This window comes from Canis lupus, chromosome 5, assembly GCF_011100685.1.
Source record: "Canis lupus familiaris isolate Mischka breed German Shepherd chromosome 5, alternate assembly UU_Cfam_GSD_1.0, whole genome shotgun sequence".
NCBI classification, from domain to species: Eukaryota; Metazoa; Chordata; class Mammalia; order Carnivora; family Canidae; genus Canis; species Canis lupus.
In genome coordinates this window covers 40331337-40359010 of record NC_049226.1, presented here as the reverse complement: position 1 = coordinate 40359010, position 27674 = coordinate 40331337, and the positions used below count along the sequence as shown (strand labels likewise).

At 42.6% G+C, this 27674-nt stretch overlaps 1 protein-coding gene and 1 long non-coding RNA gene across 5 annotated transcripts in view; one reads left to right on the top strand and one right to left on the bottom strand.

The window, feature by feature from the left end:
• The window catches only part of SPECC1 (sperm antigen with calponin homology and coiled-coil domains 1), a 228084-nt gene that overhangs the window by 24369 nt on the left and 176041 nt on the right, over nucleotides 1-27674 (top strand). For all 4 annotated transcript variants that reach the window (XM_038537023.1, XM_038537024.1, XM_038537022.1 and 1 more), the window contains exons 2-3: nucleotides 1310-1480; nucleotides 10723-10858. In XM_038537023.1, the coding sequence (XP_038392951.1) occupies nucleotides 1334-1480; nucleotides 10723-10858 (283 nt within the window). In that variant the 5' untranslated portion in view covers nucleotides 1310-1333. The remainder of the gene's footprint in view (nucleotides 1-1309; nucleotides 1481-10722; nucleotides 10859-27674) is intronic.
• Nucleotides 1-27674, bottom strand: part of LOC119871860 — a 57278-nt gene that overhangs the window by 10550 nt on the left and 19054 nt on the right. The gene's annotated exons all lie outside the window — the stretch shown is intronic.

Here is a 27674-nt window from a genome sequence, read left to right as displayed (position 1 = left end):
CAGAAGAGGGGGTTGCCCAGAGCCGCTTGGCACCAGCTATGACCCCTCCCTTGGGGATAGTTAATTAGACCTCCAGGTTCTACCAGCAGTGACTACTAGAAATAGCTGTCTGTCACCTACAGATGTTTTTTAAAGTGCATTTTTCTGGTTTGTGCCTTTGAAAGGATGCGGCACAAAAATAAATAAATAAAAATCAAAAAAAGAAAGGATGAGGCACTACCTGTGGTTTTGGTATTCTGCATCACACCCTTGGCCATGAGAATACACAAAGGCAGGGGCAGAGCTAGAGCTGAATGAGCCCCCAGAGAGCACTTACTCCTTTGCTGTTGCGTTATTGAGAGAATTAACTGGCTCCGAGGGGTTGAAGGGTTGAAGGGTCCGGAGGCGGCAGGCCCCACCTCACTCAGGCAGGAGAACCCTGACTGCCGATGGCAGGACTCAGGCTGCCTTCCACACCTCTGCCTGCAGGCCCTTGAACTACTGCCTGCTACTTAGCACCGATTTCTTTCATAAACCAGTTCAGTGAGGGGGTAGCTCTGCCTCACAATGTCAGGTCTGACCAATTAAAACATGCTCCATTAATTTTTAAGTGACACCCATTTTTGCCCGAAAGAAGGAAAATGCTGTGCTTCTGGGAAATCCAAGTTTCAAATAATTCATTTAGATCCATTTGAAAATTAGATAGGTCGTGCTGTTGTCAACCTGGAAACTGCAAGACTTACGGACACAGAATGTCTTGACTCAGGCTGCCCTGTTTTAAAGGGATATGCATATGGCATATGGGCATATAGAATAATAGTATAGCCTAATGATGGTGTATGTACCATACCATATGCTAGTATAGTGATAACCTCACCGCCAAGGAGCTTGACATTTTGCTGAAAAGTAATGTAGAACATCCGTACTATCTTACATATGGTTTCACTGATTTGGAAAAAGCCAATGTAAAGGGGGCACCTGGGTGGCTCAGTGGTTGAGCGTCTGCCTTTGGCTCAGGACATGATCCTGATACAGGATTGAGTCCTGCATCAGGCTCCCCATGGGGAGTCTGCTTCTCCCTCTGCTTATGTCCCTGTATCTCTCATGAATAAACGAATTTTTAAAATCTTAGGGAAAAAAAGCCAATGTGAAGCTGTACAAAGTAGACTTCAAGCAAAGGGGTTAGTTAGAATGCTCACCGTGCAACCCAAAGAGAAGCCCTCCTTCTCTGTTATAACGGTGGGAATGAGGAGATGGAGGAAAGCTCTGTGATGGTGCTCAGCATGTTCGAGCTGTGGACACTCATGCTTCTCTTTTCAATCTTGTGCAGAGAGACGGACGCACTAGGACAAACATGAGGAGCGCAGCCAAGCCCTGGAGTCCAGTCATCAAAGCGGGCAGCCATGGGCCAGACCGGGCGCGGCCCCTCCCTGCAGCCTCTTCAGGCATGAAGAGTTCTAAATCTTCCACCTCACTGGCATTTGAGTCCCGGCTCAGCAAGGTACGGATGAAAACGCCCAGTCCTGGGCTGCTGAGTGCCCCTGGGGAGCCCTGGGTGCGAGGATTGAAGAGGGCAGTAAGCAAGCCTCATGGCCTCTCAAGGCCAGGAAGGATCCAAGGAGGGTCCCAGGAGAACCAGCCCATCCTGACCCAAAGGAACAGAGCAAAGAGGGTGTAGCAGGGGTGCTCTGGGATTGAGGAGGGACATGTGCAAAATGTTTAACAGAAACTCAGATTCCCCTGCCCTGGATTCTGTGGACTCTCCAGTTAGAACTTTGCCCACAGAACCCCAAGAGATTGGGGGGGGCGGGGTTGAGATCACCAATGATCTTCTCAGTCCTGCTCATGGAGTTGTCAGTTCTTTCTTGTCTTAACTTCCCATCAGCAGCGTAAACATGGTTGATTATGCCCTCCGTCTGGGAATACCTCCTCTCAGTTGTCTCCTCCCTCCCAGGAGGCACCTCCCAGTCCCCACTGATGGCTGCTCCTCAACCTCTGGGCTTCTAATATCAAGTGGGCCCAGCATGCAGTTTGGGGGTCTCCTCTTTTCTAGCTGCTGTGTCACCCCCAATGCTTCCCTTACTATCCTGAGATGAGATTCAGAGATAGTATAACCTCCCTACACACATACTCTTGAGAAACCAATATAACATCCTGACTATAAAAGGAAAAGAAAAGGAAATTAAAAATATTTAATTTGTGTATAATTAAATAATATGTATTTCCATCTGTGTCTGCTTGGGCGTGACTGCTGAGAGACCAAAGCCACTCCTTAGAGCACCCTGGATGGGGCAGCTGTGCAAGAAGTATGTTGTTTTCATATATAAAATGAAGGGATGCTTGAGGCTCAGATAATGATAAAAAGGCGCTCCACCCTTGAGAATGTCTGCAGAATGTGTGAAAATTCTGTGGGATATGGGACACTGTTGTGTGCAGGATTGCCACATGCGTTGCAGGACAACTGGGTTCCCTGTCCTCCCACCCATTAAAAATAAGTAGTGCCTCCAATCAGTATGATGAGTAAAAATGCCCCCATAAATTCCAGCATGCTCCCTGAGTGAGTGTCTGCACTGTCCCTGTCAAGAACAGCTGTTCTAGGTGTTAGCATCTGTTCTCGTGAATTTAGATACTACAGTTGATGCTTGAATGTGGGTTTGACATACACAAGTCCACTTATGTGCAGATTTTTTAAAAGATTTTATTTATTCATAAGAGACAGAGAGAGACAGAGACATAGGCAGAGGGAGAAGCAGGCTCCCTGCGGGGAGACCAATGTAGATATTTTTATAGAACAGTACTACAAATGTATTTTCTCTTATGATTTTAACATTTTCTTCTCTCTAGCTTACTTCACTGTAAGAATACAGTATATAATACATATCACATACAAAATATGTGTTGCTGAACTATTTTATTGGTAAGGCTTCTGATCAATAGTAGGCTGTGAATCAAGTTTTGGGGGAGTCAGAAGATAGACATGGATTTTTGACTGCATGGATGTTGGCACCCCTGACCCTTGTGCTTTTCTAGGGTTAACTCTACATGTGGATGGCATACAAATTGACATCTCCATGCAGGAGCACTCCAGCTGATATTGTGACATCGCCTCTTAGCTGTCTAACAGGTGCCTAGAGGGGCGCCTGGTGGCTCAGTCGATTAAGCGTCTTGGTTTCAGCTCAGGTTGTAATCTCAGGGTGGTGGGATTGAACCCTGCATCAGGCTCCGCACTCAGCACAAAGTCTGCTTGAGATTCTCTCTCCCTCTCCCTCTTTCCCTGCTTGCACGTGCACTCTTTCTTTCTCTCTCTAAAATAAATAAATCTTTTTTAAAACTAAAAATAAAAGGCGCCTAGAATGCAACCTGTCCAAATCAGATTCTTTCCCCACTGCCTCACCTGCCCCCATCAGTCTTCCTGCTCCTCATGAATCTTCCCCCTTGAGCAACTTCATGCTCTCAGTGACTCAGGCCAGAGCCACCATCCTGGGCCCTGCTTTTCTCATATGCCATAGGCCATCAGCAAAATGCTATCACTTCTACCTTCAGAATCGATGTCAACTTCAGCTGGCTCCCACCGCCTCCCTTGGGACCACCTGGCTCATGCCACCACCTTCCTTGCATGGCCTTCCTCAATGATCTCTGTCCTTTTGTCTTTGCACCCTACATTCTGGTCTCAGCAGAAGCCGGAGTGGTCCTTTCAACACATATGTCATCATTTCTCCATTTAAACGTCGCTCAAGGTTCCCCATTTGACTCAGAGTGAAAAGCAAAGTCCTTGATATAGCCAGTGATGCCCTGGAGATCCTATTCCCTCTCAGATGTCATTGCCCTCTCCTCTGCCCTGCTCCCTGGGCTCTGACCACACGGTCTTCTGATGCCCAGGGACACTGTCCCTCTGTGAGCTAGTCGCACTCCTGAAGCAGCCTGTTTGCTGCTCTTCTGCCTGGAGCGTTCCTCCTTCCCACCCTTACGCCTCTGCCGTCGTCTTCTTCTTCTTCTTCTTCTTCTTCTTCTTCTTCTTCTTCTTCTTCTTTTCTTCTTCTTCTCCTCCTCCTCCTCTTCTTCTTCTTCTTTTAAAGATTTTATTTATTTATTCATGAGAGTCACAGAGAGAGAGGCAGAGACACAGGCAGAGGGAGAAGCAGGCTCCCTACTGGGAGCCTGATGCAGGACTCAATTCCAGGACCCTGGGATCATGCCCTCAGCTGAAGGCAGACGCTCAACCACTGAGCCGCCAAGGGGCTCTCAAAATGTTTTTTAAAGTAATGTTTAATAAAAAAATGTCTGAAGTCCAGCAAGGTTTCCTAAGGACAATGAAGTTTTGGCCCGTTATGCCAGGGAGGGATAGGTCAATTTTTTTGGAAACCTCTTCCACGGGGAAAATGTCAGGGGAAATGCAAAAATCCATATTGTCATTTCTGATTCTTAGGGTCCCCAGGTCTTACTCTATAAAGGGGAAGCATTTGAGGGTCAGGGTAGCAGAATGAGCCATACCAAGCCTGTGCTTCCCTAGCTCTTGTCACATTCCTATGCTTTTTCCATTTTCCCCTTTCCACATCTAGTATTGGGTAAAGAATTCATTTCCCTCAGTAGTTTACTATGGAAATGGCAAGCACCCAGAGAAGTTAAATGACAGTGACATCCATATACCAACCACCTGGATGCTACAGTTGCCATCTTACTATATTTGTGTTATAGTGAATGGATACATATGGGATGGATAGATATATTTGAATTAGTCACAAATAGGAAAACTGAAACAAATCTCGCAAAGTTGAATGAAATGCCCTACTTCAAATACTGGCCCCAGCCGCAGGAGCAGAGTAAGAACAGGATGAGGGACCAGGAGCCCAGATGGCCCAAAGAGCGTTACTGTAGGTCTTCCCCATGCTGCTCAAGCTCTGGGGTGCTCCGAGGCGGACAGGCCATTTCATTCCAGCCGTTAATAATAATGCCCAAGTCTATTAGTCAGGACCCCCTTCGCTGCATATGGCAAAGCATTGGCTGGAGCTAGCTTCAGCAGAAAAGCAATGGATTGAGCAGATCTGAGGTTTCTATGTCATTTGGAGTAGAAAAAGGTGCAGGCTTGGAGCTCAGAAAGGCCACAACTTCTCTGAGTCTAGACTGGAACACACCAGTCTCTGTTCTTCTGTTGCTCATCTCTGCTTGCCTCTGACCCTCTGTTCCTCACCTGCTGACGCTTGTTCTCCTTCAGCAATCTTACATAATCATTCTCTAGGAGTGCTGCACCCCTGTGCTGCCCGCTATGATGGCCACTAGCCACGTGCAGCAGTTGAGCCCTCAAAATGTCAAAAAAAAATTTTTTTTTAAGATTTTATTTATTTATTCATGAGAGACACAGAGAGAGAGGCAGAGACATAGGCAGAGGAGAAGTAGGCTCCATGCAGGGAGCCCAATGCAGGACTCGATCCCAGGACTCCAGGATTACGACCTGAGCCAAAGGCAGATGCTCAACCACTGAGCCACCCAGGTGTCCCTCGAAATGTCAAAATTAAATGATTAAATGTGCTGTAAGGGTGAAATACATACCAGATTGTGAAGAGTCAGTAAAAAAAAAAAAAAAAGTAAAATGCCTTATTAATATATTTTACATTAACTGATAATATTTTGTGTTGGGTTAAGAAAATATATTCTTTTTTTTTTTTCCTTCTTTTTTTTTTTTTTTTAAATTTTTATTTATTTATGATAGTCACACAGAGAGAGAGAGAGAGGCAGAGACATAGGCAGAAGGAGAAGCAGGCTCCATGCACCGGGAGCCCGACGTGGGATTCGATCCCGGGTCTCCAGGATCGCGCCCTGGGCCAAAGGCAGGCGCCAAACCGCTGCGCCACCCAGGGATCCCAAGAAAATATATTCTTAAGGTTAATTTATTTTACCTTTCATTTTGCTTTTTTAATGTGGCCACTAGGCTTACATGGCTGGTGTTATATTTCCATCAATGGTGCTGTGCTAAACCATTGGTTCACAGAGTGTGGTTCCCAAATAAGCAGCATCAACACTAACGGGCAACTTGTCAGAAATGCAGATTCTCGGGGCCTCACTCCAGACCTTGGGAATTGGCAACTTGAGGATGGTGTTGGGCAGATTGGAAGCTGGGGTATAGGCAGAAGTCTGCATTTTAACAAGCCCTCCAAGGATTCTCATGCACACCCCAAGTTTGAGAGCCACTGCTCCAGCCATAACACATTTCTACCTTTGAAGATGGGATTAGATTACATGTAATGATTTTAGAGCTTTAGATTCTACTCCCTGCCCCCATCTTTGTGGAATCGAGAGGAATTTCTTAGTTACATTAATCTGTAAGCCATTTAAACTTTTTGCTTCTGTACGCTTCCATGTGCAGGTGCTCAGCAGCTTAAATATCAGTGAAAGCATTATTGTAAATACCTATTACACATATCAATGTAGCACCTGAAGTGCATACCTGCCTAGTGATCCTCTCTGTAACAAACCAAAGATCTCAAGCGGTGCCGAAACTGCATTCAGGGACCAGGAAACAAAGCCCAGAGTGCAGCCATGAATAGAGATAGAACAAGAATTATTAAGACTAGTGGCTTCCCATAGCTGATGCTACAGCCAAAAAAGAGTGACAGAGGAAGAGATCTGCTTCAGAGGACAGGAAGGACCAGTTTTTCTTCTTGTATGCTGCCTCCTGGGGGAGCTTTCCCAGCAATAAATCTTTCTCAGATGGGATGCCTTGTGGAAAGTGCTCCCCTGTAAAAGCCTTGCTGCCACCCAAATTCCCCACACTGTGTGGGAAGGAGATAGCCTGCTGCTGGCCTGTACCACATCTGAAGTGTCCTCTTCAGGGCAGGATCGGATCTATTTATAACACAGAGTGGGACCACCAAGGGGTAAGTCTCCCACTGATTGCTTACTCCTGTCCTTTCTGAACTCCGCCTGTCATCTCACCAAGATCGGAGCTCTTTTTTTTTTTTTTTTTTTTTTTTAAGATTTTACTTGTTTATTTGAGAGAGAGAGCGAGAGAGTGAGCACACAAACTGGGTGAGGGGCAGAGAGAAGCAGACCACTCACAGTGCAGGGAGCCCAATGTGGGGTTCCATTTGGGGACATGGGATCTTGACCTGAGTTGAAGGCAGATGCTTAACTGACTTAGCCACCCAGGGGCCCCAAGGACAGAGCTCTGAATGAATGGGTGGCAAATTCTACGCCAGGGTGCCACACCCGGGGGGCTGAGCCTGAAGGTGGGTGGAGGCTGTGATGGGATCGAAGGAGGCAGTTTCAGTTAGGGGAGGGTAGGGGGGTTGAAAGGGTGGGAAGAGGGCAGCCCCGGTGGTGCAGCGGTTTGGTGCCACCTGCAGCCTGGGGTGTGATCCTGGAGACCTGGGATCGAGTCCCACATCGGGCTCCCTGCATGGAGCCTGCTTCTCCCTCTCCCTCTGCCTCTCTCTGTGTGTCTATGAATAAATAAATAAAATCTTAAAAAAAAAAAAAAAAGAAAGGGTGGGAAGAGCCTTCTGCTGTGGAATTTGATTATTCTACACTTTGCATCAGACTTACTGATTTTAGTACTGTCCAAAAATCAGACAGAGGACAGCAGAACCCACTGCAAATGCTAGAAATTTCCATTAACTGCAACAATTTCCCTTTTTCATTCGAGGTGTTGTCCAGGGAATTTTCAAAATCTAAAATCAGAATGGATTTTCTTTGAGGACCCAGGAAGGCATCTGGGCATGCTTCCAGGCAGAGCAAATAATAATTTTTTTTTCTATTGAGAAAAAGTTGCTGACATCATGAACTATCGCCATTTAACACTAAATACATATTTCACTGGTGACCTGACAGATAATTTGAGAGGCTGGAGAAATTGGGTGCAGGGACCCTTGTTATTCTGAGACAGAAAGTAGAGAAACAGTGATGGAGTCCCCATAGGAAGAGGAATCAAGTGACTTCTTCCACAACCCAAGTGGCATGTTTAGTCCTGTTGTTAAACTAGGGGTCTGTGCTACTGGTCAGAAAATACGATTCTGCTTACTTCTAGTAACTGGAAGTGCATGCAAATCATCCTTTCAATATTAGCTATTTGTTTTTTATTTTTTATTATTTTTAAAAAATTTTTTTAAATTTTTATTTATTTATGATAGTCACAGAGAGACAGAGAGAGAGAGAGGCAGAGACATAGGCAGAGGGAGAAGCAGGCTCCATGCACTGGGAGCCCGATGTGGGATTCGATTCCGGGTCTCCGGGATCGCGCCCTGGGCCAAAGGCAGGCGCCAAACCTCTGCGCCACCCAGGGATCCCCAGCTATTTGTTTTTTAAATGAACAAATTGTTTAAAAACATTGATCAGAATTTCTGGACTAATAGTAAGACTTTTGCCACCCTCCCTCTTTTAGAAAGTAGGCTATGGAGAATTACTGTTTCATGAGTAGAGTCTCACTTCAGGATGATGGACGTGGATGGTGATGATGGCTGCACAACAGTTTGAACGTATTTAATGCCATCGAACTGTACACTTCCAATGGCAAATTTTATGTTATATTTTACCACAATAAAAATTTTTCTAAAAGAACAGTGGAGAGAAAAGGAACAAAGTAGACTAGCATTTGCACGGGTGGAACCAGGGCCTCGCCCAAACTATAACCCGCCCCTCATTTTCCTTTTTTTTTTTTTTTTTTTTTGTGGAAGCCAAACACACTTATAACAAAGTATGTTATTAATCTTGGTCTTAGCTATACAGCTTATTGAATTTTTACATATGTTTGTATAACCACCACCAAGTCAAGGTATAGAACATTCTGGGGGCACCTGGATAGCTCATTCAGTTGAGCGGCTGACTCTTGTTTTCAGCTCAGGTCAGGATCTCAGATCTGGTCAAGATCTCAGGATCTTGTTCCACGCCCTCAGAGACTTCTTTCCCAGTTAGTAACTCCCCCAGAAGTAACCACTATTTTAACTTCTGTCATCATTATTTGGTTTTACCAATTCTTAACTTCGTATAAATGAAGTCAGGAAGTATATACTCTTTTGTGTCTGGTTTCTTTCACGTAACATGTGTGTGGGATCCATGCATTTATTAGTGTAGCAGTAATTCTTTTTTTTTTCTACTGTGTACTTACCGTTGTATACTTGCCCCTTCATGGGATGCCTGGGGGGCTCAATGGTTGAGTGTCTGCCTTTGGCTCAGGGTGTGATCCCAGAGTCCTGGGATTGAGTCCCGCATTAGGCTCCCTGTGGGGATCCTGCTTCTCCCTCTGCCTATGTCTCTGCCTCTCTGTGTGTCTCTCATGAATAAATAAAATCTTTTTAAAAAAATAATTTGCCCCTTCTGTTGACAACCATTTGGATGGTTCTACTTTTGGGCTACTGTAAATAAAGCCACTGTGAATGTTCCTTTGATGAACCTATGTACTCATTTGGATATAGACTTAGGAGTGGGATGACTGAATCATAAAGCAAATATTCTGCTTTAGTAGATCCTGCCAGTTTTAAAAAGCGGCTTACCAGTCCACACTCTCCCACCAGCAGAGCATGAGAGTTCTAGTTGCTTCAGAACCTCACCAACACTTGGTTTGCTTGTTTTTTTTTTTTTTCTCTTTCAAGCCATTTTGCAGTGTGTGTAGTAATACCCTGAAATCTAAACAATGCAAAAGTGGAAATGTTTGTGTGTGTGCACGCACAAATATTTAAACACCTAACCTTCAGTAAATGATCCCAAGGCCAGTGGAGCAGGAGGGAGTAGAGCCGTTGGGGTCCCAGCCAGTGTGTGTGTGGGGGTGGGGGTGGGGCTGCTTGCTCCACATCTCCATTGACTTGAGGGCTTTTTCATACTACTTTTTCCAGATGTCATGTAGATTGGGGATGGCTCCGGGCATCTGCCTGGCTCCGGCCTTCTAATTCTATTCCTCTTCAGAGATATTCTTTCAAGAAGACTTAGAATGGTGGAGAAAATTTATTTGCGGTGTTTCTCATTAACCCTGAATGTAATTTACCTGGGCCGACCTGTGAGCTCCTTTAGGGGCTCCTCCCCCTTAGACTTCAGTTCCTCTTAATAAATGTTTTATGCTGGTTCCATGACAGGGAAGAAAGCAGAAAAGGAGCAGAAAGGTTCTGCTTTCTGTCTTCCGTTAGCAGTGCTCTTCTGGCCTCCAGAAAGTTCCTCTCTTCCCTTTGAACATGTTGTCTGTGTGAGGTCATAGGCAGAGTGCCTGGTGTGGAGCAGGTGGTGAAGATTCGGATCGTTTCTATCTCATCCTTCTACTTCCTCTATATATATGTGCATGTATATATACATATTTGTACGTATATACACATACATACATCTCTGTGACTGAGATATGTATTTTTAAGCTATTTTTTGTTGTCCTTGAATTTTTCGTGCATTACCCTATCTTGCCTTTTATGTGCCTCAGTTCTTTCTTCATCGGCTCCCATCTTTCAAACAAACAAACAAACAAACAAACAAACAGAAAAACAGTTTTAAAAACAACAACAACAACACATTATTTGAAGTGTGACATGATGGGTAATAGACATCCATAATCTTATAATATATTTTGCAACGGTAATGGAAGATCATACTCTGACCTGTAAATGATAAGCACAGGTTTACGTAGCTTTGCATTTTTCCACTGCACACGATCGTGCTCCTCAGGGTGCCTTTAGTGCATCTTAACCACCGGGCAGGTGGTACCGCTCAGGGCTTTCTTGGTGTATAGCATGCCTTACTGACAGTGTATGCTTTCATCCTCCCTCTGTCTCTTAGCTCAAGAGGGCCAGTAGCGAGGACATGCTCAACAAACCAGGAAGTACCGCCACTTCGGGGGTAGTTCGACTGAAAAAGACTTCCACAGCTGGAGCCATCTCCGAGCTTGCTGAGAACCGCCTGAGGAGCAACCCAGGTAGGAAGGAGGTCAGAGGGCCCCAGGCAGGAGGGACTCACGAAAGAGGGACCCAGGCAGGGAGGACCCAGGAACAAGGGATCCAGGCAGGGGGGACTAAGGCAAGGGGGACCCAGGCGAGAGGGACCCAGGCAGGGGGGACCCAGGAGGGGGGACCCAGGAACACGGGATCCAGGCAGGGGGGACTCAGGCAGGACGGACCCAGGAACGAGGAACTCAGGAAAGAGGGACCCAGGCAGGAGGGACCCAAAAAGGGGGGATTCAGGAAGGAAGGACCTAAGCAGACCATTCATCTTGGCGTTATGAAAAACTCTCAATGACTCCTACATCCCTCCCCTCATCAGATTGTGTGTTATTGGCTCTCATTCCGGGCCAGGATGGGGTTTAGGCAACAATGTCCCTGCCCATAGGGAGTTTACATCTAGTGAGGAGCCGGAGGAGAGACAAAAGGTAATGAGAGTACTGAGGCTCCCTCTGTCCATCCAGGTGTCCATCTGTCACCATATGTGTGAAATCCTTTGGCGGTCCTGGCAAGGTGGTGTACATTCTGGGGTTGTGTTGGTGTGGGGTACATTAGAGGAGTGAATGATCCCATAGGTCTTTCGCAGATGTGGGTGTGCAACATCCTTCCTGGATCCTCTGGGACGGGGAAGACCCTCTGAGTGACTTAGGTGGCAGTGGCCTCTGGAACCCACAAACTTCCTCAGTTTTGCTGGTTTTCTGAGAATCAGAAAAAGGTTTTTTAATCATCATATTTGAGTTCAGAGCCTGGGAAGCATAAAACATCAGGAATGTATTTAATTTTCTTTAGGTAGACGTACATAAGAGAGCTAAGATTTCCATGGTCCAACTGTTTTAATGCAGATATCTGTGTATTGATAAACTAAGACAGGAAAATAGCTGAAGTATGTCATTATTAATTTGTAATGGATGTCGAACTGTGGTATTCTTATGATTTCTGCATTCTGCACAAACACCACAATCCAGATTAGCTTTTAAAGGTATATTTTAATTTATTCAATTTTCAAACAGTTGAATCTACAAAGAATATATGTGACTTTTTTTTTTTTTGGATGTAAGGGCCTCATATTTCTTTTTTTTCTTTAAAGATTTTATTTATTTATTCATAAGAGACAGAGAGAGAGAGAGAGAGAGAGAGAGAGGCAGAGACACAGGCAGAGGGAGAAGCAGGCTTCATGCAGGGAGCCCGATGTGGGACTCGATCCCTGGTCTCCAGGATCACGCCCTGGACCAAAGGCAGGCACTAAACCGCTGCGCCACCCGGGCTGCCCAGGGCCTCATATTTCTATACAATGGTTATACTATTTTAAAGACTGGTTTCATACTAAATACAGACTTCTGGTTTTAAAAATACAACAAATGAAAGTAGAACTTTTTTTTATCATGCCAACCTAAACATTAATTCCAAAAGTTAACAGCACCGCTAAAAAAAAAAAAAAAAAAAAGACAGAATCATCTCACTCTCAAATATTGATGTAAAAATGTGGAATTGAAATACAAGCAAATAGAATTCAACAAAAAATTAAAAGAGTAAGAGTGTAGATAGCAACCGAGTGGACTTATGCTTTCCAAGAATGTGTTAGTATTTGGAAATTTAGGAATATAATCTGTTTCACAACATTAATAGACCAGAGGAGAACCATTGGTCATCTCAATAGAGATGGAAGACACGCTTGGCAAAATTAGCACTTCCTGATTTAAAAACAAACTTTGGATATACTATAAATGTAGAGATACTTCTCTAGTGGGATACAATATATGTATCTCAAGCCAAAGCCAGGGCTGTTCTCAAGGGTGAAATCTTGGAAGTATGCCACTAAAGTCAAGAATGATTCAAGATTGCCCATCATTACCACTGTCATCTAAATTTTTCTGCAAGCATTAGCCAAAGCAGTGAGACAGGAGAGCTCTAGCTACAGAAATATTGGAAATGAAGAAACAAAATGATTTTCTGCAGAGGATAACATTGTATGCTTAGAAAAATGCTTAAAATTTCCTGAAAATTGTGGCATTAGAAAGAACTTAGAATGTCCTGCAGATCTGTTAGATACAACAGGATTTAAGTGTGTGGTTGGTTATAGAATATCAAATATAAATAGCTTTCTTATCAGTAACTGGTTAGAAGAGATAAATAATACAAGAAATGATCCCATTTATAAAGGAATGTAAAAGGTAAAATACCAAGGAATAAAGTTAATATTACAAAAACCTGTATTTTTTTTTAAATCTTAAAACTCTCTTGAAGGACACTGAAGAAGATGTAAATAAGTAGAAGGACATCCATCGTTCTTGAGTAGGAAGATCAAATATAATAATAATATATAAGTATAATTATATATAAATATATTAATATAATAAGAAGTATATCTTAAATATAGTAACATTGTCTAAATTATTCTATGACTTTATCTTCATCTCAGTTAAGATATCAGTGGGAATTGATTTGGAGTGCAAACCCTAGTAAAGTGATATTGGATTTATCAAAAACAGTGGTTCTCAACTGGGGGCCTTTTTGCCTTCCACCCTAATCCAAAGAACAACTGGCATTGTCTAGGGACATTTTTGTCATAATAAGGGGGGTGCTACTGACATCTAGTGGGTAGAGGTCAGGGATGCTGCTGAACATCCTACAACACATAGGACAGCCCCCCCACAATAAAGAATTGTCCAGCCCAAAGTCTTAATAATGCCTCTGTTGATAAGCTCTGATCTCAAAGACTAAATATTCTAGAATAACCAGAATATTTCTAAAACACAGTAATCAAGGGGCTAAGTTTAAGCATCTTGGAACTGGAGAATAGGTATGCAATTGAGCAGAACAAGGGAGAAAATCCAGATTACACCGAGGGTAATATGATAGTATAGGATAAAAGCATTTTTTTTTATCAAGATAGATAATTCATTGGAAAATGATGACTGATTGGGTCTTCAGGAAAAAAATAAAGCTAAATCTTTATCTCATTCCTCTCATCAAAATAAATTTCAAGATTTCAGTATTATGAAGTGAAACCCTGAATGTGGAAAGAGAAAGCCTCAGAGTCAATTTGTAGTCTTGGTCTTGGAAGGGCCTTTCTAAGTAGAAACAAACACAGAAGCCATATAAGAAAAGATGAAAATTGGGCAGCCCTGGTGGCTCAGTGGTTTAGTGCCGACTTCAGCCCAGGGCCTGATCCTGGAGACCTGGGATCGAGTCCCATGTCGGACTCCCTCATGGAGCCTGCTTTTCCCTCTGCCTATGTCTCTGCCTCTCTCTCTCTCTCTCTCTGTCTCTCATGAATAAATAAAATCTTTAAAAAAAAAGATGAAAATTCATTTTGAATATAAAAAACTGCTTTGTAAAAACAGGGAAGTTATTTGCAATACATGTAACGAAAGGCTTATTTACAAAGAGTTTATATCAATCAACAAGAAAAAGAAAAAAAGAATAGAAAAAGGGCAGTTCACATTAAACCATAAAGACAGGTACTAGGAAAGATGCTAAGTCTCACATAGAGGTGAAGAGATGTAAATCAAAACAAGAATTAATATACTATTTCCTCTCATAGATGAACAAACTAAAACAGTTGATTATTTCTGGTGTTCTTAAGGGCGTAGGGAACTGGCGCTCCACGTATAGTTGTTGTACAAGGACAGTTTGATAATATCTGTCTAGATTTGAAATGCATATAATCTTTAACCAAGGATTTCTGCTCCTTAGCATTTAATATTACTGATTTACTTGAAAGAGGATGATGATCTATGTGGACAGTTGTAACATTATTTTAACAGTAAAATACTGGCAACACCTGAGTGTGTATCAGTACACAGTTGGTGGCATAATTGTACCCATAGAGAAAGATCAAAGTATATTAATAAGTGGGGAAAATAACATGGTGCTTATGATCTCGCTTGCTGTGATTTTTAAAAATATACAGTAATTTAGTATTTGAAATCATAACTTTTTTTCTGGAGGGATTAAAAATGATTATCTTTGAGGAGTTACCAGAATTGGAAGTTGTGAGGGAAAGAGCCTTCATTTCTATATTGTTTGAATTTTTTTTATTTTTTAAATTTTATTAAGATTTTATTTATTTATTTGAGAGAGAGAACAGGAGTGGAGGGGAGGGGCAGATGGAGAGGGAGAAGCAGACTCCCCGCTGAGCAGGGAGTGGGGCTCAATCCCAGAATCCTGAGATCATGACCTGATCCAAAGTCAGACACTTAACTGAGCCGCCCAGATGCCCCCTGTTTGAAATTTTTTAAACATATAGATACACATGTGTGCTTTAAAAATTAAAAACAGAATAATATACAGGTTATAATCTAAACTTTTTTCTTTTGCCTTGACCAATCTTCCCCATCTACTTGCCTTTTGTAGTGTTTATTAACCATTTTTGTTAATGAACTGTTTGGTTGTTTGATCACAGCATGTTCTTCCTATGTTCAAAATTCCAGAGAAAGACTTGGGTTTAATACTGGCTCCTAAGGTGGGTTCACTCCCACCTCCCCCCTCCAGGGCATTCAGGTGCTTATTTATCAAATTAAGGAAATCCCTACCCTGCTATGTGGAGATGTCCTCAAGACAGTACTCTCTAAACTATAATGGGCTACTGGAATGCAAGATACAATTATTATTCCTATCATTCCCATTCGAATTCAGTTTGCCACATACTTTGTTACAATGAAATTACATCCTTTAGATTAATAGAGTTGAATCTGAAAATTACATTTTGTCTCTGGAAATCTATTTTTAAATGTAGCCAGTCCTCCACAGTGTTTTAATCAGCTTTGGGACAGCTGGCGCTTTTGTGCATTTGTCATGTATCCCCAAACTGCCTCACTCTTGGTGAATCCAGACCCACGCATCATGAGCCAGCTGTTGGGCTGCATGGTGGGTGATGCTGCCCATCAGCCAGTGCCTCTGGGCTGGAGGTGTCCCACCTCTGCAGATGTCCAGGAGTGTCAGGTAATCATTTGAACACTGCATCACATTTTGTCTTTTTTTTTTTTCCACACATGTGAAACCAGGAAAGGAAAGTACTGGTACAAGTAATAAGTGCAGGTTTTTAAATCTCCATACCATGAAGACAAAGATGTGAATAATTGTGTTAGAAATGGCATCTCCATTGGATGCTGGATTTACCAGACTTACATCAGTTCTCTATATGTTAAAAGATATAGTTGATTTCTTCTTTAAGGAAAGATATAATTATAAATCATATGTAGACTCTTAAGGGACAGAATTATTTCTATGGCCCTCAAGTCTTAGATTTCGAAATTTTGGCTTTGGGACAGGTTTTCTATAATGTATGGTATGTATTATCTGTGTTTTCTTTCAACTGTACCAATCTTAAAAAGGATCTTGTCATGAAATTATAATATAGGGATGCCTAGGTGGCTCAGTGGTTGAGCATCTGCCTTTGGCTCAGGTCGTGATCCCGGGGTCCTGGGACTGAGTCGTGCATCAGGCCCCTGTGAGGAGCCTGCTTCTCCCTCTGCCTATGTCTCTGCCTCTCTCTCTATGTCTCTCATGAATAAATAAATAAAAATCTTTTTAAAAAATAAATTATAATATAGTGTTATGTTTTAAATTCTTTGGTTAGGAGTGCCTGGGTGACTCAGTCATTTAAGCATCTGCCTTTGGCTCAGGTCATGATCCCAGGGTCCTGGGATCAAGCCCCACATCCCTGCTCAGCGAGAAGTCTGCTTCTCCCTTTCCCTCTGTGTCTCCACCACCCTCCTCCCCCTTGTGTACACGGGTGCGCATTCCCTTCTCTCTGTCTCAAGTAAATAAGTAAAATCTTGGGAGAAAAAAAGTGACAATGTGGTCCTTTATCCAAGTCAGGAAATTTGGCTTCAGAAAGGCCAGACGAGGGGATCCCTGGGTGGCTCAGCGGTTTAGCCCCTGCCTTTGGCCCTGGGGCGTGATCTTGGAGTCCCAGAATCGAGTCCTGCATTGGTCTCCCTGCGAGGAGCCTGCTTCTCCCTCTGCCTGTGTCTCTGCCTCTCTCTCTCTCTGTGTCTCTCATGAATAAATAAATTTTTTAAAATCTTAAAAAAAAAAAAAAAAAAGAAAGGCCAAACGAGTTTGGCTTTGTAACTAGCATGCCCACCCAGCGCTTCCACACTCAATATGTGCTCCTACTGATCCTCAAGATCAGTGTTATTTAACCTGTCTGCATTACAGCCCGGACGTGTCCTTCTTCCTTTCCTCCCATTGTGCATATCTCATCTCACCTTTAGGAGTTGATTTAGAGAACCGAGTGGTCCCTTGCGGGTAGGCAGTTGGCCTCCCTCCTTTTTTTATTTTTATTTTTTTATTTTTATTTTTTTTTAAATTTTTATTTATTTATGATAGTCACAGAGAGAGAGAGAGGCAGAGACACAGGCAGAGGGAGAAGCAGGCTCCATGCACCGGGAGCCCGACGTGGGATTCGATCCCGGGTCTCCAGGATCGCGCCCTGGGCCAAAGGCAGGCGCCAAACCGCTGCGCCACCCAGGGATCCCTCCCTCCTTTTTTTAAATTTTTTTTTTATTTTTTTATTTTTTTTGGAGTTCAATTTGCCAACATATAGCATAACACCCAGTGCTCATCCCGCCAAGTGCCCTCCTCAGTGCCCATCACCCAGTCGCCCCAACCCCCCGCCCACCTCCCTTTCCATTACCACTTGTTCGTTTCCCAGAGTTAGGTGTCTCTCATGTTTTGTCACCCTCTCTGATATTTTCACTAATATTCCTCAGCCATTAGAAACGACAAATACCCACCATTTGCTTCGATGTGGATGAAACTGGAGGGTATTATGCTGAGTGAAGTAAGTCAATTGGAGAAGGACAAACATTACATGGCCTCACTCCTTACCACATCCAGTGCTCACCTCAGGGTCCCAGGGAATGTTGGGGAGAGCGCCCACAAAGCTACCGAGGAATCCAGCCACTAGATGGCAGCCTTATCAAAACTCTGCCGTTAGGAGCCCGCATTCTGCCCAAAGGTGTAACTACCAGACGTGAGAAGCAATCCTCCTTTTAATCATTTGTTAAATTCAACAAATATTTTTGAGTGCCTACTATGTGCCCAGCACTGTTCTAGGAAAAAGGAATCGTCAGTGAGCAGGACAGAGATGCCTGTGTTCACAGAACCACATAGACCTGCTTGGAAGAGGTGATGAAGTCAGCGGGGTAAAAAGGGGTGACCCGAGGAGGACAGCAGCGGGAAGACCAGGACAGAAAGGCCAAGGAACAGAAGAGTGACATGATCTGACTTCATTCTGAAGGGAGTCCTTGGCTGCTTGCTGAGCAAGGATGAATGAAGTGGGAGCCCAGGCTGGGAAGGAGGTGGCCTGGGCTGGGTGGTAGCTGTGGAGCTGGGAGCAGGTGTCAGGCTCTGGGTGTATTTTGAAGGTGGAGTCAACAGCCCTCAACTCTTCTGATGGGTTATTTTTAATTGTGGTAAACACACATGACATAAAAATGATCATTTTAAACTTTTTTTTTTAAGAGAGAGAGAGAGAGATCACAAGAATGGGGAGAGGGAGAGGGAGAGGCAGAGAGAGTCTTCAGCGGGCACCACTTTCAGCCCATAGCCCAACACAGGACTCGATCTCACAACCCTGAGATCATGACCTGAGCTGAAATCAAGAGTTGGACACTTGAAGGACTGAACCACCTAGGCGCCCCTCATCTTAAGCATTTCTTTCTAAGTGCACAGCTCAGTGGGGCATCAAACACATTCACACTGTTGCATGGCCATCTCTACCATCCACCCATAGAGCACTTCTTTTTTGCACAGCTGAAACTCTACCCCGTTCAGCACTAACCCTTGCTCCTTCCTCCCCTAGCCCCTGGCAACCACCATTCTACTTTCAGCCTCGATGAATTTGCCTGTCCTGGGAACTTCACATATGTGGAATCAGGCAGTCTTTAGTGTCTGACTTATTTCACTCAGCATAACCTCCTCAAGGTCCTTCCATGTTGGATACCATTAATATTATTAATGCTGGATACTATTACGTTGTATGCATGTACCACACTTTGTTTATCCATTCATCCATCAATGGATATCTGTGTCATTTTCACCTCTTGGATGCTGTGAATAATGTTACTACAACCATTGGTATGTAAATAGCTGTCTGAGTCCCTGCTCCTGATCCTTTGGGTTTTATAGCTCAGAGTGGGATTGCTGATTCTCCCAGTAGGTTTGAGGTAGACGTAGGGTCAGATTTCTGCTCACAATGTCTGTGGGGCAAGTGAGCTGAGATCTGACAGGTACACGTGTCCCTTCTGGACACAGCGCTTGTCCAGGAGGAGGTACCCATGGATGAACATGATAAAAACTGGCCCTACTTACAAAAGTGTTCATTTAGACGGTTCTAAACATAGCACGTGTGGGAATTAAAAGAATGCATTATTTTAAATTGGTATCAGTGTTTTCTCAGAGTTAAGTAAATGGAATATTCAGTGCCAGTTGCACCTTGGCCAAACTCTGTGATAATGCTCACGGAATCTCAGACATCCCAGAGGACGAAGCAGCCGTGATTCCAGCGTCAAAGCAGGCTCGCTTCCAGAAAGGCGTTCGTGTCCTCAGTTACATGCATCAGACCCAGAGTAGCTTAGGCTCCACGATCTAAGATGCTTGTCCTCTTTGACATGGGAAGGCACTAATTCCTCTAACACAGAAGGTGGATGTTCTTATTGCCATGTTACATACGAAGGAACAGGCTCAAGTGGGTCTGGCAGTGTTCCTAAAATCACACCCAGTGTGAATTCTTCCCTCTGCCATAATCTTTGCCAGGGTTGGGGAACCTGTTTTCTTCCCCCATCATCTTCGTCTATTAATGGAATTACCATCCATAGCTCACATTCTTGCACGCTGTGTGCTCACCACTGTTCTAAGGACTTGATAAGTATTATCTCCTTAAGTCTCCACAATAACCCTAGGACACAGGATCATCACTCTCCTTGCCATTTTCTAGATCAGGGAAATTAAGCAGACTATGCAAGGTCAAGCTTAGTACATATTGAGACTGGAACTTGCCAATGAGAAAACAGCCCGAGAAACTATGGTATGGGTTGGCTTGCTGGCATGAGAGTGGAGGTAGAAGGATGATGGAGGTCTCGGGAATAAGAGGCCAGAGAGTGGGTAGGTTAGGCCCGCATACAGGGAGATTGCTTCATGAGCCGGGATGTGAGGGTCTTGAGAAATTGGGGTGAAGGGTGGTCAGTGGATGACTACGAAGGGAAGAGGATGTTGGGTTCCACAGCATGGACTTCAGAGATGGATGGGGGCCTTTGGCAGGATGGAGGAGAGACAGTTGGAAAGTGACAGTTTGGGGTGGGGAGGACACCCACACCAGCTCCTGGCCCGTAGGATCTGGAAATGTGAGAAAAGAACAGACCGGCTGGAAAAGGAAGCTGGGGGCATCATTCAGCCTCAGAAGTGATAGGACATTCAGAAATGAGGCTCAGAATTAGGGGTGCGCCGATTTCCACCGGGAGTTCTCAGGGGTCCTGCGGTTGTTGAGGGCGGAGGAGGGGGCACCGCGTCTGTTTGGGGATGACAGCCTGCACAATCACAGAATGCCAGGAACGAGGTTTTGCGTTTTGTTTTGGTTTGTTGTTTTTTTTTTTCCATAATACTATATGGATCATTGATGAGTATGTTTTGTGGTTAAAAAAATTAATACTGTAGATTCAGAATTTTCATTTTTCTTCTATCTTTTTCTACATTTAAGTTCACTTTTTTCTTCTGGTAAGAACACTTAACATGACCCCTACCACCTTAACAAATCCGGTATTGTTAGCTATGGGCACCATTTTGTATGGCAGATCTCTGGACCTGGGGTTTTTTTGTTTGTTTGTTTGTTTGTTTTAAGATTTTATTTATTTATTCATGAGAGACACACAGAGAGGCAGAGACATGGGCAGAGGGAGAACCAGGCCCCCTATGGGGAGCCCGATGCAGAACTTGATCCCAGGACCCCGGGATCACTCCCTGAGCCAAAGGCAGAAGCTCAATCCCTGAGCCACCCAGTCTCCCCTGGAGCTGTTGTATCTTGCATGATTGAAACCCCACCCACTAAACAGCAACTCTCATTTCCCCTTCTTCCCAGCCCCCAGCAGCCACTGTTCTACTCTGCCTCCATGCAGGGAAGAGTCTGGCTCCTTTCGATAACTCATGTAAAGAGAATCATACAGTATTTGTCCTTCTGTGACCAGCTCATTTCACTTAGCATGTCTTCATGGTTCATCTAAAACTACCTTCCTTTTAAAGGCTGAATAATATTCTCTTGTGTGTAAGTACCACATTCTCTTTATCCCTTCATCATCGAGGGACCAGGAATGAATTTTAACTTCCAGCAGTGCCTGGAGTAACCCTGGTGTGAGGAGGCTTTGAACTTGGTACTAATGTCAATAAAGCCCTGGATTCTTTGCCTGATGGTACCTACAGTGGTTCCCTGCATGTCCCAGGAGTGTGTGGTCAGTCAGGGCTTTGGAGTTGGGCCAAGGGTTTCCTTCTTCCCTAGCACCGAAATAAAAGGTGGAGAGCTGGTTTGGGCTTGTTGGTGCCCCTGGGTTCTTTTTTGGAGCTTGTGGTTCACAGAGGTGGGAGCTTTCCCTGAATTTCCCCCCAAAATATTGACATTTTTATAATCTTTCTATTCAGAAATGTGGGTGTCTCTCCATTTCTCCGAGATTTCCTTTTTGTCTTTCAATAAAGCTTGGTTTTCTTTTTCTCCCCCTCCACTTCCTCCTCTCATTGTTGAATTTATGTCTAAGTTTTATACTTTTAATACTATGTGCATGGGACTCCTTAGTCATTTTGTTAAGTAAGCTCTAGGCCCAACATGGGACTTGAACCCACCACCCCAAGATCAAGAGTCACATGCTCTAACTGACTGAGCCAGCCAGGTGCCCCTCCTTAGTCATTTTATTAATATGGAATGCTTCATAAATTTGTGTGTCACCTTCCATACTAACTTCTCTGTCATTCTAATTTTAGAATGTGCTGTGCTGACGTAAGCACTCATGGTACTTTTTTTTAAAAGATTTATTTATTAGAGAGAAAGAATGCGCATGGGAGGGAGAGGAGAGGCAGAGGGAGAGGGAGAGAGAGAATCCTCAAGCAGACTCCCCACTGAGCATGAAGCCTGATGTGGGGCTCAATCCCAGACCCTGAGATCATGACCTGAGCTGAAATCAAGAGTCAGATGCTTAACTGACTGAGCCACTCAGGCGCCCCTCATTGTATTTTTTTAAGTAGAAATTTCCTAGTATTTAATTTGTAACTCCCTCCCTCCCTCACTGGTACTAGTGGTTTCCTTTTATGAATGGTTTCCCATTGATTCTCATGAGTTAGAATACTAAGTGGACGATTATATCAGCTGCAGATATCAATGCTTTTTGTCTCCTCCATTCCAGTAATTGTACCTTTTGTTGTCATTGTTGTTAAGTTTTTCATTTTAATCCCAGTGTAGTTAACATAAGGTGTTATATTAGTTTCACGGGCACAATATAGTAATTCAGCAATTCTGTACATTACCCAGCGCTTATCATGATAAGTGTATTCTTAACCCCCATCACCTATGTCACCTATCCTCCTGACTCACCTCCTCTCTGGTGACCACCGGTGGTTTGTTCTCTAGAATTAAGAGTTTGTTTCTTGGTTTGCTTCTCTCTCTCTCTCTTTCTCTCCTCCCTTTGTTTATTTCATTTCTTAAATTCTGCATATGAGTGAAATCATATGGCATTTGTCTTTCTCTGACTTATTTCACTTAGCATTATACTCTCCAGCTCCATCCATGTCATTGCAAATGGCAAGATTTCCTTCTTTCTTATGGCTGAGTAATATTCCCTCACATATATACACCACATCTTTATCCATTCATTAGTTGATGGACACTTGGACTGCTTCCATAGTTTGGCTCTTGTAAATAATGCTGCTATGAACATAGGGGTGCATATATCCCTTTGAATGAGTGTTTATTTTTTTAGTAAATACCTAGTACAATTCCTGGATTGTAGGGTAGTTCTATGTTTCACTTTTTGAGGAGCCTCTGTACTGTTTTCCGCAGTGGCTGCACCAGTTTGCATTCCTGACAACAGTGCAAGAGGGTTCCTTTTTCACCACATCCTCGCTAACACGTGTTGTTTCTTGTGTTATTGATTTCACCCATTCTGACTAGTGTGAGGTTGATATCTCATTATAGTTTTTGTTTGCATTTCTATGATGGTGAGTGACATCCAGTAGTTATGTCTTTTATTTCTGATTTCTGCTATATTGTGTGGGAAACCCAACCCAAGTTGTATTAAATGTTAGTGATGTCCATGTTTTCATTTTACGATGTCTTTGCTATTAAATAGGATGCAGAACGTTTGCTTGAGATAATGTTTGCATGTTTAGTTCTCTCCTTTCTGTTTTGCTCGGGGTTGGTAATAGGGTTGGTGATGGATTGAGTAAATGTCCTCCAGATGCTCTGTTATTACTTTGATTTTTTTTTTTTAACCTGGACTCTCCCTCAGGAGATTCACATATGTGTATGTTTGGTCTTCTGGGTATATCTTCCACATCATATATTTTCTTTGATTCTTTGATGACTTTCATTCATCTTCTGATTTCTTTTTCTTCCTTAAGATTTATTTATTTGCAAAAAAAAATTATTTGCAAGAGAGAGAGTGAGCACAGGCAGAAAGAGCAGAGGGAGAGAGAATCTCAAGCAGAGTCTGTGCTGAGAGTGGAGCCTGAAGTAGGGCTGGATTCTAGGACCCTGATATCATGACCTGAGTGGAAACCAAGAGTCAGAGGCTTAATTGACTGTACCACTCAGCAGCCCCCATCTTCTGATTTCTTAAAGTTTACCACCTCCTACGCTTTGCTTTGCATTTCTTTACTTCAGCTATTGTGTTTTTAATCTTTAGCCTAATTTCTCTGATCTCAAATTATTTCTTCTTCATGACTTCTTGCTCTAGCTTCGAAGCTATAAAAAGCTCCTTGACTTTCACTGAGAATGCACATTAAAGATTTCCTAAAAATTTCCTATTTCTTTCAATAACTTTATTTCACAGGTGCATGTTTACCTGGGTTTCTCAGGTGGTTCCCCTTTTATGAACTTGCAAAACTTACCACATACATCTAGTGATTCTTCTAGGATCATCCTTTACAGAGGGAAGTCTGTGTCCAGAATTAGAATCGAAAAGCGATTCCATTGTAGAGGATACCATTGAGGCGTGAGGTCCTATCTTTTGTGCTCAGGTGAAGGAAGAAGGAAACAAGGAAACGCATTTTGCATTGGCCAGGGTGAGCCATGCGGAGGGCAGTAAGCCTGAAGTTTTGCCACTTTTTTCCTTTTGTTGTTTTGGTGTCTGCCGGAAGGTGGCGCAGTATTCCCCTTCTTGCACCACTGCTCTTGCAGTTAGCTACTCGTGCTTTGCGGAGATGGTCAGCTGGCTGCAGTTATTTTGCCCTGCACAGCTTTGCAAGTAAAATTCAGTCAAGGAGAAAGGAGCACCAGAGTGCATTCTGAAGGTCCTCGTTGCAGAGGTTCCACCTAGTGGTCCTGCTTTTCCCCCCACCTTTTTTTTTTAATCAACGGATATTATGTAATGCAGCCTTTAATATCCTGAAATGAAATTCGCTGATAGTATAACCTATCTATATACATTACTGGGGGAAAAAAATCAGTATCACGCCATAACCTATAAGGTAGAGGAGAAATAAAAGGAAAGAAGTTCTAACAAAATATCATATTTTCTCAATCTGTAAATGCTGGAGGCTAAGTGCATGTAAACAGGTGTGAGTCAGGGCAGGGTGCAGTGTCCAGGGTTCAGACATCCACACATGGTTGACACCCATGACAATAATGCTGGCAACTCAGAGTAAACTTCTGAACAACACAAAGTGCTGTCTTCCCTGATTTGCTGATGAGTTGCATTTCTAGAAAATTCAGTGTGCAGTAACATTGTGTAAAGACTGTTTTTGTGTTGCTAAGTAAAATAGTTCGCTCCTGGGGTCAGATAATTATAAACAGTTTTTTCTCCTAAGAAAGGAGAGTGGGCTGGGCAGGCACACCCTGACATTGGTGAGGGCTGGGGCAAGAATACAAATTCATTCCCACTGTTTCTTCCTCATGTTCTGCTCAGTAATTAAGTATTCCAGTAAGGAATATGAAGTTTCAGGGATTTCAGATGATACTTTAGGTTGTGGATTTGATTAAAATAATTTTCTTGCTCATTTTCATTGTTTTTATCAGGAATGATTGAATTTTATGTGGCAAAGTTTGTTCTTTTTTTAAAAAAAAAATTCTTCTCAGCTTTTTTTCCTCCTGCGTTCCATTCTAGTATGTTCTAATTTTTATCACTTCATGATTTAGAATCATCCTCAAAAAAAAAAAACTAATGATATTCAAAGTGTATCTTTTTTTTAAAGATGTTTTAATTTATTCATGAGAGACACACAGAGAGAGGCAGAGACACAGGCAAAGGGAGAAGCAGGCTCCCTGTGGGGAAGCCAAATGTGGGACTCAATCCCAGGACCCCAGGATCATGCCCTGAGCCGAAGGTAGATGCTCAACCACTGAACTACCCAGGCATCCCAAAATGTATAGTTTTTATATAAATTTTCACCAAAATGTAAATTAAAGTCAGTATAAAAGTTGAAGATATATTTCATGTTTTTAAAATAAACTTTTAATTTTGCAACAAATATAGATTTGTATTGCAGGAAATAATAGAGAAAGATTCCCTGTACCTTTATCCAGCTTCCCCCAATGGTACCGTCTTGCAAAACAATAGTAAAATATCACAACCAGGGTACTGACATCAGGAGAGCCTAGTTATAGGACATTTCCATCACCACAAGGATCCCTCCTGTGGTCCTTTCATAGCCATGTTCAGTTCCCTGTCCCCCACCCTCACCCCCTTTTTAACCGGGGCAATCACTAATCTGTTCCATTTCTATGACTTTGTTATTTCAAGAATATTATATAAATGGAATCATACAGCATGTAAGCTTGGGAGACTGGCTTTTTATATTCAGAATAATTCTCTGGACCTTAATCCAGGTTGTTGTGGGAGTCAAAAGTTTGTTCCTCTTTAATTATTTCATAGTATTTCATGGTATGGATATACCCATGAATCCGAGTTGTTTCCAGTTTTTTGCTATTACGAATAAAGCTGTCATAAATGGGCAGCCCAGGTGGCTCAGTGGTTTAGCACCACCTTCGGCCCAGGGTGTGATCCCGGAGACCCCGGATCGAGTCCTACGTCGGGTTCCCTGCATGGGGCCTGCTTCTCCCTCTGCCTGTGTCTCTACCTCCCTCTCTCTCTGTGTGTTTCTCATGAATGAATAAATAAAATCTTTATTTAAAAAAAAAAAGCTGTCATAAACACACATGTTCAGGTTTTGTGTGGACATTTTGTGTGAGCATTTCTCTTAGAAAAAAATGCCCACAAAAATAAATAAATAAATAAATAAATAAATAAATAAATAAATAAATAAAAAGAAAAAATGTCCAGGAGTGCAATTTCTGGATTGTGTGGTAGTTGCATGTTTAGCTTTTAAAGAAACTGCCAAAATGTGTCCCCAGAGTGGCTACAGCATTCTACACCCCCACCAGCATGAGCTGTGGTCACTTTTTAATTTATCCATTGGGATAGGTGTGTAGTGATATTTCATTGTAGTTTTAATTTGCATTTCTCTGATGGCTAATAATGTTGAGCATTTTTTTATGTTGAGCATTTTTTCATGTGTTTATCATATTACAAAAATGGTCAGCGAAATATTTTTTCATGTCATTCACTCATTTCCCAGCTGGAGTGCTTGATTTTTTTTTTCTGTTGTTCTGTGAGCTCTTTATATGTTCTAGATACTATTTCTTTGTTGTATATTTGGTTTGTAAATATTTTCTCCCAATCTACTCCCAATTTCCCAATCCTGTCTTTTTATCTTCATAATAGGGTCTTTCACAGAGCAGAAGTCTTTAATTTTGAAGTTCAATTGACCTTTTTTTTTTTCTTTTATGAGTTGGACTTATGATGTTAAGGTTAAGAATCCTTTGCCCAGCTCCAGATCTTGATATTTTTTGTTTTTTTCCTAAAAGTGTTATTGTTTTACATTTTCCTTTTATTTTTTGTTATTTTTTTAAAGCTTTTATTTATTTATTTGCAGAGAGCACAAACAGGGGGAGAGGGAGAGGGAGAAGCAGATTTCTTGCTGAGCAGGGACCCTAGTATCGTGTCCTGACCTGAAAGCAGATGTGTAACTGACTGAGCCACCCAGGAACCCCTATATTTTGCATTTATACAGGGGATTCATTTTAGTTATTTTTTCCATGATTATGAGACTTAAGTCAAGGTTCACTTTTTTGCTATGGATGTCCAATCACTCTAGCACCATTTGTTGAAAAGGGTAAGGGTATCTTTCCTCCACTGAATTGCTTTTGCAGCTTTGTCAAAAGACAGTTGGGCATATTTGTGTGGATTTATTGCTGGGTTTTCTGTTTTGTACCACTGATCTATGTGTCTGTCTCTCTGCCAATATTTCGTAGTCTTGATTATTGTAGCTATAAAAAAGTCTTGAAATCGAGTACACTGATTCTTTGATATTATTCTTCTTTTCCACAGTTGTTTTTATCTAGTCTAGTTCCTTTTCCATTTCATTTAAATTTTCAACTAATCTCATTTATATATAAAGAAATCTTCTCGAACTGACATCTTTACTATGTTGAGTCTTTCAAAACACAAACATGATATGTCTCTCCACTTAAATATTTGATTTGTTTCAGCAGTGTCTTGTGTTTTCAGCATACAAATCCTGTACCTATTT